This window comes from Lissotriton helveticus, chromosome 1_1 (genome assembly GCF_964261635.1).
Source record: "Lissotriton helveticus chromosome 1_1, aLisHel1.1, whole genome shotgun sequence".
NCBI lineage: Eukaryota > Metazoa > Chordata > Amphibia > Caudata > Salamandridae > Lissotriton > Lissotriton helveticus.
Window position 1 is genome coordinate 472,432,358 of NC_136057.1, and position 12,358 is coordinate 472,444,715.

At 46.0% G+C, this 12,358-nt stretch overlaps 1 protein-coding gene across 4 annotated transcripts in view; it reads left to right on the forward strand.

Moving 5' to 3' along the window:
• ARFGAP3 (ARF GTPase activating protein 3) overlaps positions 1–12,358 on the forward strand; it is a 469,979-nt gene that overhangs the window by 314,955 nt on the left and 142,666 nt on the right. For all 4 annotated transcript variants that reach the window (XM_078673894.1, XM_078673892.1, XM_078673893.1 and 1 more), the window contains one exon: positions 2,782–2,922. In XM_078673894.1, the coding sequence (XP_078530020.1) occupies positions 2,782–2,922 (141 nt within the window). The remainder of the gene's footprint in view (positions 1–2,781; positions 2,923–12,358) is intronic.

Below are 12,358 nucleotides of genomic sequence, written 5' to 3' on the forward strand. Positions count from 1 at the left end.
GCAATCCAACACCTCTGCTCCGATACTGGTACCAGCACAGGATTTATTTTATTTTTGGTTCTGATTCTGACTAAGTTCTTGAGACACCCAGTGACCCTGAAGACAGGGATGACAATGAGGAAGGGGATCTAGTTTCTTCCCCCTCCTTAAACAAAGGATTTATTGTATGTTAGGTTACAAAATGCCAGTGGGTTAGATGCATCTCCTGTAATGGGCCTAGACTCCCCACCTGTGCCCTCAAAGGAATAAAGCCGTGGACTTCATTTAGGGATTGACAGGGGTCTCTTCTGTGACCCCTGCATGCCCCTTCTGATCCCTGGCACTGCCTTTGTGACCCCTAACGTCAGCAGTGGTAAAATCTGTGGAAGGAACAGATACAGTTCATCCTTCCGGACATTGGTGGGGGCATCACTCACCTCTTTTGTTTGTTTTAAGTGTGTTTATGTAGGAGTGTGTGTATGTGTGAATGCGTGTGTATGTATAAGCATATGTATGTGTGAGGGAAAGTGAAGGTCAAGAGGCATGTGAAGTCACTTCCGCTACCCTAGGCATTTTGGCGAATTGATGTCCATGTAGAGAGCGCCTCATTTGCAGTAATGGTTGGGATGGCATATGAAGAACTAGAATCACAGTTGCTCAGTGTAGAGACAAAAACAAATGTATTTACTGAGATTCTTCAACCAGGGCCAACTTCATCAAAGCAGTTATTGCCTTTTAATGAAGCCTTTAGTGATACCTTCATGGCTACATGTTTTAAACCTTGCTCATGACTGCCAGTCAGCCGACCTGCTCCTAGGCGACAGACCAGCCCCTGGTGACCCAGACTTCCCAACTGTGCATCCTACATCTGGCAGCCTGATTTGGCTAAGCCTCAATTAATAAAGTTAAGCCAAATTCCTTTTCGGCCAATCCGCTGGATAGGGAATCAAAAAGGATTGACGTTTTTGGAAAGACGGTAAGAGAATGTTTTTTTTTCGGAAAGTCCGGCACTCAGATGTATTAATGCAGTCAGCCTTTTTAGATTTTCTGGCCAAGTACTAGAGTGTATGAGTGTAACATCTTTCAGGCTGTCCCGGTGAACCTTAGCATCACTAATGCAAACTATAAAGGGTGGTCATGACGAAGCCACGTTTGTACTCTGAGCTGGTCTGGAGATTATAGATCGCATGGGCAGAACTGTTGACACCAGTGTTGTGCTCCGGTAGCACACGTAGTTGTGGTTAACCTGGTTTTCTAGAGATGTGCAAGTGTCCTCAATGAACATGCCCTTCGGCTTAGGCTATTTGGATAAAAAGCTGATTCAGTTGCTTGCACATTTCAGGACTGATTATGTCTTAGTGCGATCCTTGGGGCTGTTTATTCCAGCAAAGCAGTTTCCCCACCAATACAGAACATTCGGGGGCTACTCCAGGAGGCTAGATTACAGACAGTGCAAGCCTGCCCAGTCTGTATTGCAGCAACCAACATAGTACTTTTGAGGCCAAGGATCTAACAAGATAGCAGCCTTCCAATTCTTCCACCCCTGCTGCAGCGGCTATCACACTGCTTTAGTTTGCACTGTCACACTCGTACCCAGCCAGTTGGTGGCAGTATATGTCCTTTCCTCTCTGGCTGGAGATCCATCATGTCAGACAGATTGGTCTTACAGATTGTTCAAAGTGGCTATGCCCCGCCCTTCATTTCCTCCCCAGCTTTCTCCCGCACCAGAGTGACTGTCTAGGGGAGAACTCCGTAATTCTAATGCAGTAAGTCAACCTTTTATTTTCTCAAAGGTGCCATTGAATGGATAGCCGATTCAAAGTGGTGGAGGGTGCTACCTGTGTTACTTCCTCAATTCACAAAAATGATGAGTCCTATTTTAGACCTTTGCCCGTTGAACACCTATTGAGAGAAGACTGGTTGTGAATACTCACTCTTGCTCAGATCCTATCAACTCTAGACCAAGGAGACTCAATGGCATCCTTCAACTTGCCGGAGACACATTTTCAAATTCCTGTGATGCAGTCCCACAGACATTACCTACTTTTCAAGTTAGGCAGGAGTATTTTCAATGTACAGTGCTCCCCTACGACCTTACATCGACTCCTTGGATGTTCACAAAATTGGTGGTGGTGGTCACTGCCCAGCTTTAGAGGTCAAGAGTACCCATATAACCATACCTTGATTACTGGATGTGAAAGGCTGGCTTGCCCCAGTCAGTCATAGACCACCCCTGGACGACGAACTCCTGACCTCATTAGGTTTCAAAGAACCTAAGAGTCACCTCAACCCCATGCTATAACTTTAATTAATTGGGATAGGTCTTGACACGGGGGTGTTCCCAGCCCCTTTAGGGGCATCTAGCTCACAGAATGGAACTAAAGGGCCCAAGTGGTACATGTGTAGAGATGAAAGAGAAAAGAAAGGCGTAGTAGCACCACTAATGTGTGATAGCTGGTAATAGGGTAGCTGTATATTTTAACAATATAGGAGTGAAAGAGACAAAGTATGGCTTAACATAACTGATTTTATAAACAGGAATGTTTAAACTAGTTGCTCTTATATTGACCTGGGCATGTTTTTGAAGTTCAGTTTGTTGTAGCATACCTTGCTTATAAATAAGGAATAGGAGGCTTGCTGAGGGGGCGTCAACTCGTGTACTGCACACTACCCAAGCATTTGTCTCCAAGGTCTAGGAACGCCCTATTGCATGAGCTGGGTTGTAGATATCGAACACCATGTGTTGCCCTTGCTGTCTAGAAAATGCAGAACCATAGTGTGTTTATTTTCTTGTTCTTTCAGATATGGGGATGATTCTGAAGAATTCGGCAGTCGTTCTTTCAGCAAATGGGATGATAGTTCAGATCTTTTCTGGAAGAAGGAGAGTAACAGCAAAGATTCAGACATAATCCTGTCTTCTAAATTAAGCAGCTTTGATGAAAGGTATGGCGATTTGGTCTTTTGGTCAAGTAATAACTGCCTAAATATTACTATGTACTTCTGAACAGAGAGACATTTTTGTCAGCCAATTATTCTGCTTAATGAGACAGTTCTTTCCTCTAAACAAAAAGAAGGAAAATTGAGAGTTGTTTCTCCTGAGGGCTGAAGCATGTGAAAGACAAATATACCTTCAGCTCAAAATAGACTAAAGTATATTGCAGTTAGGTTGGATTTAACACTGCAATTTGCAGGTTGTCGTTTGATAATGTCAACAAGAGTTGGTAGTGTTGTATTTCCCCAAACAATTGTTTTTGACTTAATTAAATAAAGCCATGACAAAATAGGAACCTTTGAAAGCTATGACCTACTTTGGTGCTATACATTTTATTTAAACCGTGCTTCTCAAAAAGGAGTTCTACAAGACATGAAGTAATTTCTATGAAATCATGACCACTTGATGACTATATGCTTTCTCAGTGGTGAGTAGTTTGATTCTAGTCTTCTGGCTGAAATGTATTATAAGTTCTGATCTTTGAGTCCGCTTTGGTTGTCTAAACAGACTATTATTTTAACAAAACATTCTTACATAGTATGTTTACACAGAGGAGGTTTTGTTTACCAGGCTTCATCCATTGTTCTGTTCAATTGTCATTCACATTTTGCTTCCGCCCACCAATGTACACTGCATGGGACAATGGGTCAGTCCATTTTCCTCAATGGAGCCCTTCACTTTCAGCGACAGCACAAAACCTGTGCCCGCTGTTCACATCCATCTAAAAATAGTTCTTACTCTTTATTGCCAAAGCTAGATCAAAGTTTGCATTTTATTTTTATTACCTGTAAGTACTGGGAATTTATTTAGCCTGCACTTTATGTGCTCAGTTTTTTGTTTTTTAACATTTGTTTTCCAGTTTTTACGTACAGGAATAGGATAATCATTACAGTGCAGAATATAGCATTGGTAATAAAGCAAATGCAAAGCAAACTAAGTGTAGCATGATCACAGATATCGATGTAAATCACAGTGCAATAAGGTCAGAAATCGAAGACATACATCTAAAATAGTCAATAAAGTGATTCTTGATATAAGGAGACAATAACTTCTACATTAATCGAAACCATACAGATAACATCACATTCATAGTGGCAATAGGCAAAGGCCGACTGTTCCTACAACACTCATCCTAAAACTAACATCTAGCCAACCCCTTAGGGGGCAATACCGCTCGCCATCTGCGAGTCCTGATCAGATTGTTTCTTGGCTATGTAGTCCCTGTACGGGCCCCAGATGTCCACTGGCCGCGCCGAGTTAGGGATCAGAGTGGAGTATTCTTCGCAGTTTACATTGCAAAATGCCAAACTCCGGAGCCATGCCTGCAGGGAGGGGGTTCTCTTGCTACCCCACAATAGAGCAATCTCCTGTTTGGCTAACAGGAAGCCTAGGGCCGCCAGTTTTCTGACCTTCCGGGGGAAGTTGCCCACATAACCCAACAGTGCGATCTCATGGGTGGGTAATAACTGCATGGACAGCATGTCTCCCAGTGTAGAGTGGATGAGGGACCAGTACTGGTGTATCCTGGGACATGTCCAGGCGAGGTGAGCAAAATCAGCAAAAGGAGCCAAGCATTTCTGGCAATGATGGGGCCCGTTGTGGTCTATTATATGTAAACGTGCAGGAGTGTGATACATTCTGCGAAAGAACTTAAAGTGGAGTAGCTTGTGCCTGGTGTTCAACGAGACCTCCTTGGTGGACCTGCAACACTGCTCCCATTGGTCGTCAGTAATGGGCCTACCCAAATCTACCTCCCAAGCCGCACGTACCTTTGCGTCAGATATAGGTCTGGATGCCCCACATTGCTTGTATAGTTTCGAGACCAAATGTGCGCCAGTAGGATTCTGTATCAGTGGTTGGGCCGGTTCCAGGGCTGAAAGGAATGAAGGGAAAGTGGCCCGAAGCATAGAGCGCAAACGCGTCATAACAAAGGTGTCCATAAAGGTGCGTTCAGTGAATCGGGCCTCCTCCGATACCGAGAAGACTTGATCCTCAGGAAACAGGTCACCGATTATGCAAATGTGGAATTTCTCCAGTGTGCGTTGGACTAGGGCTTCCCCCGTTATTGGAAGCAGTGAAGGGTTAGGTAGAGGCAACTCTGGAGAATACAACAACTCTAGTCTCAGCATTCTACCCAGTCTGTCCCATGCCCAACATGTGGTGAAGACAGTTTGAATATCCTGCAGGTCCTGGGGTTATCCCGTAGGTAGGATAGTAGAAAGCTGGCGTTGGAGTACCAGGTCTGCCTCCAGCTTTAAATATGGGAAGCGTGCGTCCGGGTGTAACCAGACATGTGCGTAGCAACATTGTGCTATTAAAGAATACAAATACAAATCAGGGCCCCAAAGCCCCCCTCTCATACGGCAGGGTCAGGGTCTGCCAGCAAACCTGAGGTGTCATGTCTCCCCAGACGAGGCGCAATAATAGTGTACGCAGCATTATTAAAAAGATATAGAAACCGGGGTAGGACCACCATTTTAATTATGGCAACTCTCCCAGCCATTGACAGCGGCAATCATAGCCATTTCACGATCTGGGGTTCAAGGGAGTTAACCGCCCTACCGTAGTTTAGCCTAATCATAGTCGTGGTATCTAGATGGACATAAACACCAAGATATTTAACCGCGTCACTGCACCACTCGAGCGTAAACTCACAAGTCCAGGCAGTCGTGCTAGCTGTTAGCGGGAAAATAACCGACTTATGCCAGTTGATGCTGAGCCCAGAAAACTTGCCGAACCGAATAATTCCCAATATCAAGGGTTCCAGATTAATATGGGGCATCCTAACGTATAAGATCGTATCATCCGCATAAAGCGAAACTAAAAGGGGGCCAGTACGAAATTGGAGGCCACGGTGCAAGTGTTTCTCCTGAAACTGGCGCACTAGAGGGTCCATGGCCAGAATAAAAAGCAGTGGGGACAAGGGACATCCCTGCCTCGTACCACGAGATAAAGTGAAAGGGTAGGATAGAGTGCCGTTCAGGCGCAATCTAGCGGTTGGTCTGGTGTACAGAAGAGCCACCGTAGAGACAAACCCTTCTGGCATACCCATGTGCTGCATGACGGACAGGAAAAAAGGCCACACGAGGAAGTCGAATGCCTTTTCCGCATCCAGGAGGACGGCGGCGGCAGCCGGCGTGGCGGGATCGATCCTGTGCAAAACAGTGTATAAGGTCCGCAGAATAAGTGAAGTGGATCTATGTGGTACGAATCCAGACTGTGCTGGCAAAATGATGGATTCCATTAATAAAGACAATCGTATTGCTATTACCTTGGCCAATATTTTATAATCGAGTTTCAATAATGACAATGGTCTATAGGAGCTACACAATTTAGGGTCTTTGCCTGGCTTGGGAAGGAGAATAATGACCGCTTCTCTGAATGTTGGAGGAATGATGCCCACCTCCAGCGCCTCCGCATAAACCTCCACCAGCCGCGGAACTAAGATGTCCTTAAATGCTTTATAGAAATCGGCGGAAAAGCCGTCGAGGCCCGGAGCCGAGGAGCCCCCTAATGCATCGATGGCTTCTACTATGCTATCTTGAAAAAAAGTACTGCATGTATCGTTCTAAATAGACCAGAGCGATTTCGCCAAGTAGTTTCCCTGGTCTCGCAGATCCCCAGTGATTCTTGAAGTATATAATGTTTTGTAATATGAAAGGAAATAGTCGCAGATATCCGGGGTAGAGTGTAATGGGGCGTCATTCGGACCAGTAATTTCCGTGACGTAAGCGGAGTCTCCCGGAAGGCGTAGAGTGTGCACTAATAATTTACCAGGTCTTTCGCCTTCGCCATATCGTCGCGCAACGTGTTGTTTATTGAGGAACAGTAACTCCCGTTCCGCTGCCTCTCTAAATTCAAGCAGCAAGGCCAGGCGCCTTGCCTCTCCTGTACTGGAGACCGCAGCAAGTAACTCTCGGTCCAAAGCAGTGATATCAGTTTCAATGCGATTAAAGTGGAGCGGAGATCACGTAGGACTCCAGCATGTTTAGCAATACAGACTCCTCTAATATATGCCTTGAACCCTTCCCAGAGAACCGCCCAGGTGTCCACCGACCCGGTGTTGATGTCAAAATAGTCCTCAATCGCCTGTCCTACTTCCTCACTAAAAACCTGATCTAGCAGCGCGCTTCCGGGAAACCGCCATTGTCTTTCGTAACCTCCCGGCCTGGGGATATTCACTTGGAGCACAACCGGAGAATGGTCCGAAAGTGTACGTGGAAGAGTAAGTATACCACCCAGCCAGCCAGCAACCCCCGGGGAAACCAACCAATAATCTATCCTGATCCACGTATTATGAAACCCCGAATAGTGTGTGAATTCCGTAAGATGTGAATGCAGTTTGTGTTCGACATCTGTCAAAGAAAAATGAGTACATATGTCTTTGAGGGCTTGTCAGGCACGGGGTTTCGTGTCGGGGGAAGTGGAAGTGCTGTCCCTGGATGGGTCTAATAACAAATTGAAATCACCCCCTATTATCAATAGCCCGGGATCTAGCGACAGGAGCCGTACCTGCAGCTCATGGAAAAAGGCTGGGGAGTTTACATTAGGACCATAAATCCCGACTAGTGAAATCTTGTGCCCCATCAGTGAACCAGTGAGGATCAGGGTTCGACCCTCAGCATCAATCAAGGTTTTGTGTAGCGAAAAAGGGACTTGTTTATGTATGAAGATTGCAACCGCCCTAGCATATCGACTGTAATTGGGGAAAAATCTATGGGAACCCCAACTTGCCGCAACAGGAGTGTGGTCGGAGCTAGACAGATGAGTTTCCTGCATGAACACAATGTCGATGTTATGTCTGACAAAATAGTTGAGGACTTGCCTACGTTTTCTAGTATTATTTAGTCCTCTAACATTCTATGACATCAAAGAAAGCCCGGAAGGACCGGGCTGATTTCCTAGCTTGGCCATTGGTGAACCCTCACGTCAATTGCACTGCAATGCATGCCTGTCTCACGCCGTAACTTAGCAACTTGATCAATAATTCTGCAAAAACCATTGAAACTGAGCAAATACCCGCCTCCCACCCACCACCCAGCCTCCTGCAAACCTCAGAGCCACACCCCAACTTTACTAGCCGAATGCATGTGCCATGAAATCAGCAACATAACTGTAGGAGACAAAGGCGCACACCGCAAAGCTAACATATTAATCAAAGGTACTGTGGTATTCACCATAGGGCATGGCAACGCCACGCCGGTCGGGCAATAGAAAATATAATATCACATAGAAGAAAAATTTATGTGTGAACTAAGCATAGCAGAACACAGTGAGAAATGTAAAAATCATTCAACCAGTCCCGGGTTGGGAGAAGAACTCTACGCTGTCCTGCGAACCCCCCTGTGACGGGGTGGCGGAGTGCGGCACACCAGTCGTCCCAGAACGGTTCTTCTTATATTCCTGGCAAAACTCCTGTGCCTCAGTCGGAGTGTCAAATATACGAAATCTGCCATCCACATCTAATCTTGCCTGATACAGCATGCCGTATTTGAGACCCAAGTTCCTCAGAGCTGCCTTGACTCCCTGGTATTTACGCCTCTCCTCTTGAACCATGATGGTAAAGTCAGGGAAAAAAGCCAATTTGTTCCCTTGCCACTGGACGTCTCCCTTGTCGCAAGCAGAACAGAGGGAGGCCTCTCTGTCCCTGAAGTTCATGAGCCTGGCAATGATGGGTCGCGGGGGAAGGCCCAGTCGAGGACAGGGGCCCAGCGACCTATGAGCGTGCTCCACCACGAAGCCGTGCGTAAATGTTTCCCTGCCGAACAGTTCTGCAAGCAATTGTTCCACGAAGGTGTCCATACGTCCAGTGGCAGTCGTCTCCGGAATTCCGATGATTCGGATATTATTTCGGCAGCTGCGAGCCTCTAAATCTTCGTTCTTGATAGCTACGTCTTTGAGGATCTTCTCCATCCTGTCTAGACGCTTCACGAAGGTTGATGCACCGTCCTCTATGTCCGATACTCCTTCCTCCACGACATCCAGCCGCCGATCATGTGCCTGAATTTTAGTTCCCATGTCAGCCAGTTTCTTGTCCAGGTCATCAAATCGACCATCCAACGCCTTAAAACCGGCTCTCATTTTGGCTAGCATGGCCATTGCAAGAGAGGCTGGGTCTTCAGTATCGTTTGGGCCCGTAGCCCCACCAGTCTGACCAGTAGGGACATCTGAAGGGGGACCAGCAACTTTATCAAACCTTGGCATTCTTTGTTTAGGGTCCTTCTTCCCCATCCTGTAGTGAGAGCAAAGGGCCCCGATGATGAGTTAGCAGATCTACAGATGCAACGAGACCATAGGACAAAGTGGCGAATTCCGAGCACGTGGGAGTCTCCCTGCCAAAGCGCCAAGTAGCAAGATCTCCACATGGCGGTCAATGCAATGCGGCAGACACGGTGACATCGAGCAGCAAATGGAGAGAAGATAGGCTTCCAGAAGAGAATGAGGGTGAGGCCACACAGGCCCCATGTTAGGTTCAGGGCAAAGCACCAGGGAGACCTCAGGCCTTCACAGCAGCATGGCTGCAACGAACCACACAAAATAAGGTGGTATGGGGAATGTCGGCCAGCCCAAGTCCCAGGGCACGTGCGGGTGTTCAGGTCCCGATGAGACGTTGGTTGCACCAATCCCCTCCAGGAAGTCCAGGCCTTCAGTGTTCACCAAGCATCAGGGGAGAGACTGGGTCCCAGGGCAGCCGGTGGTCCCAAGTCAGCAGCATCGGGGGTGGAAAGGTTCTGGCGGCGCCTTCACGCTCGTGTGTGTCTCCTTCAGGGCAGGCTGCTGCTCTCCTTGGCCGATGCGAGTCCAGGAGGGACTGGGAGGGTGGGGAGGGGGGGGGGGAGAGAGTCAGCGCACCCGACTAGGCCCAGCACCGCTGCAGCTCCATGTCGGAATGCTGGGGCCTCCACGCAAGCCCACCCCTTCCCCCGCCGAAACCAGCACGTCAGGCCCCGGAGTGGAGCCGCCCACAAGGCAGCAAAAGACCTGAGAGCACACCGCAAGCAGCGGGACCCGAACGCCGGGCGACCGTCAGGGTCAAACTCAACGCCCCCGTAGATGCGATCTTCTCCGTCGGGTAAGGCCGCAGGGCCGCACCAGCTCTCTGCGCCGGCCTGCACCGCGCCAGCCCCGGGTATCGCCGCAATCCACGGCAGGCATCAGAATGTTCCCCCCCATTCTCCGGGGGCTGCTGGAGGGTGTCTGCTACGGCAAAGATGCTCCTACTTCGAGCAAATAAAGGATTATTTAGCCCTGGCCGGTGGAGCTTCAGGCAGAGGCGGCTATCTTGGTCTCCTCCGTGGCCACACCCCCCCCCCCGACTTCATGTGCTCAGTTAGATGGATATTAAGTTTTCTTCTCCTTTGTAAAGTTGGTGTTGTAAAGAGAGACTGAATTTTAGCTTCCTGCGATTTGAGTGCTTCATTGGACGGAGGGGGATTATTTTTGTCACCTTCACAAATATTAAAATACTTGTTATTGTAAAAAAATGAAATTTTATTGTTGCCATCTGAAAACTATAAAAACAAATGGAAATTCTTCAGTTATTACGATCTGTGCAATCATAACTTCTCCTCTGCACTGCTCATGACCTCACACATCACATATGATATCACAAATGACCGCATCGATAACTTTATGGGAGTTTACAGAGAGTTTACAGACTGGTCACTTTAGAGCTCTATGACAATAGGAGGAAGAAACCAAAGTAGGAGAAGGCCGCTGCATAACCTACTGAAGGAAAAGTACATGTGGTTTAAAACAGTATGAAAATATTGTAGCCAGAAGACCATGAAAGTCTTTACTTACGGGCCTTGCAATCAGGAGGTGGCTTGAATGCTTCTGTGAACAGAATGGTTTTCAAGCCTTCCTTGAAATTGCTATGGTTCTCTTGAATTCTCAATACAGGTGGCAGGATGTTCTAGAGGCTTTGGCTTATATGTTTTAGTAAATTACCTCCAAATTTGTGACGGTTTGGCATGAATTGAGTGAGTTGATAAGAGCTTATAGACTGAAGATTCCTCGTTAGTGTGATATTGTGTGGCCAATGTCTGAAGCTAGTTAGGGCCATATTTGTGTAAACGTTTTTGCACAGTACATACTATTTTTAACATCCTTTATTGTACTGGGAGTCATTGGAGCATCGTCAATGATGGGAAGGCTGGTTCGAGTTTTCTATGGTGTAGACAAATTCAGGTTGATTAGTTTTGAATCCTTTGTATTTTGAATGTGGGATTTTCTTTCATCCTGCATAGCAGTAGTAATCTAATTTGTGAAGGATAATTCAAGAAGATTAGAGTCCGAAGGAGCGGTGTAATAATTCTCAATTTCAATAATTATTGATTTGCTTTCTATATAAAGTTGCAATTTATATAGAGTTGGACATCAATACAGACATATAAATTTTACATTCATTTTATTCAATAAAAATAATAAAATGTGAAACTATATACGAGTTTATTATACATGTTGTGACTCAAGAACATATTACTGTCTTCATGGTTATGAGTTGCTTCAGTGAGTGTTCTGACCAAGAAACTGGGGTAATTGTGATATTGGAAACACCCATGTACCCTGCCAGTAACGTCTCAAGCCTACGTCCAGCCTTGTGTGTAGGCTAATGAACCAATTGGGGAAAAACCCAAGATGTTCATATTTTCTATGCAGCATGATGCTTAAACGTTAATCATACATTTGATACATATTGGAGATTCATGGTGAAGTTCATGAATTTTTATATAACGGGAGTTATGTCCTGTGATGTGCAGAATGCTGCCACTACAATAGATATCGATTGTACAGATGGCAAATTATGGCCACTCCTCCACCTCAACTTATAGTTCTGTTTTTACGTAAAATCTTATGGTGTTTAGTGAACAGTTCATCTGTTAATATGACCAAGTCATCGGAAACCCCTATTTCTTTGATTCTAAAGAGTTTGAGATTATCAGTTTCCGGAAGGTTTTGGATTTCTAAAGAGCGTTTGACAACTTTAATTGTGCTAATAGTTCCTATCTTTATTGGGATGTCATAGGGGTGCATCTGATACAGTAACAGATTTCCTTATGAATGGTTGCAAGGAGTAAAAATAACCAGGGAACAAGGTCAACTGGGTATGAAATATATCACGAGGGCCAAGATGATATCCGAGAATACATTATTTCCTTGTGGTGAAGATATCTGCAACTAATGATAGAAAACTATATCAAATGGCAAACATCTCTGAGGACATGATAAAAACTGAACTTGTTAGAGGTTATCTTGTGAAGCACTTGGGAGTGTGGTTGGATAACTTAAACAGTGCCCTGAGTTTGACTTCACTCCCTTAAAGAGAGTCTTTGGAATTACACTTTATGATATAAGTGGTGGGAAGGGATAGGTCTGATGTCATGA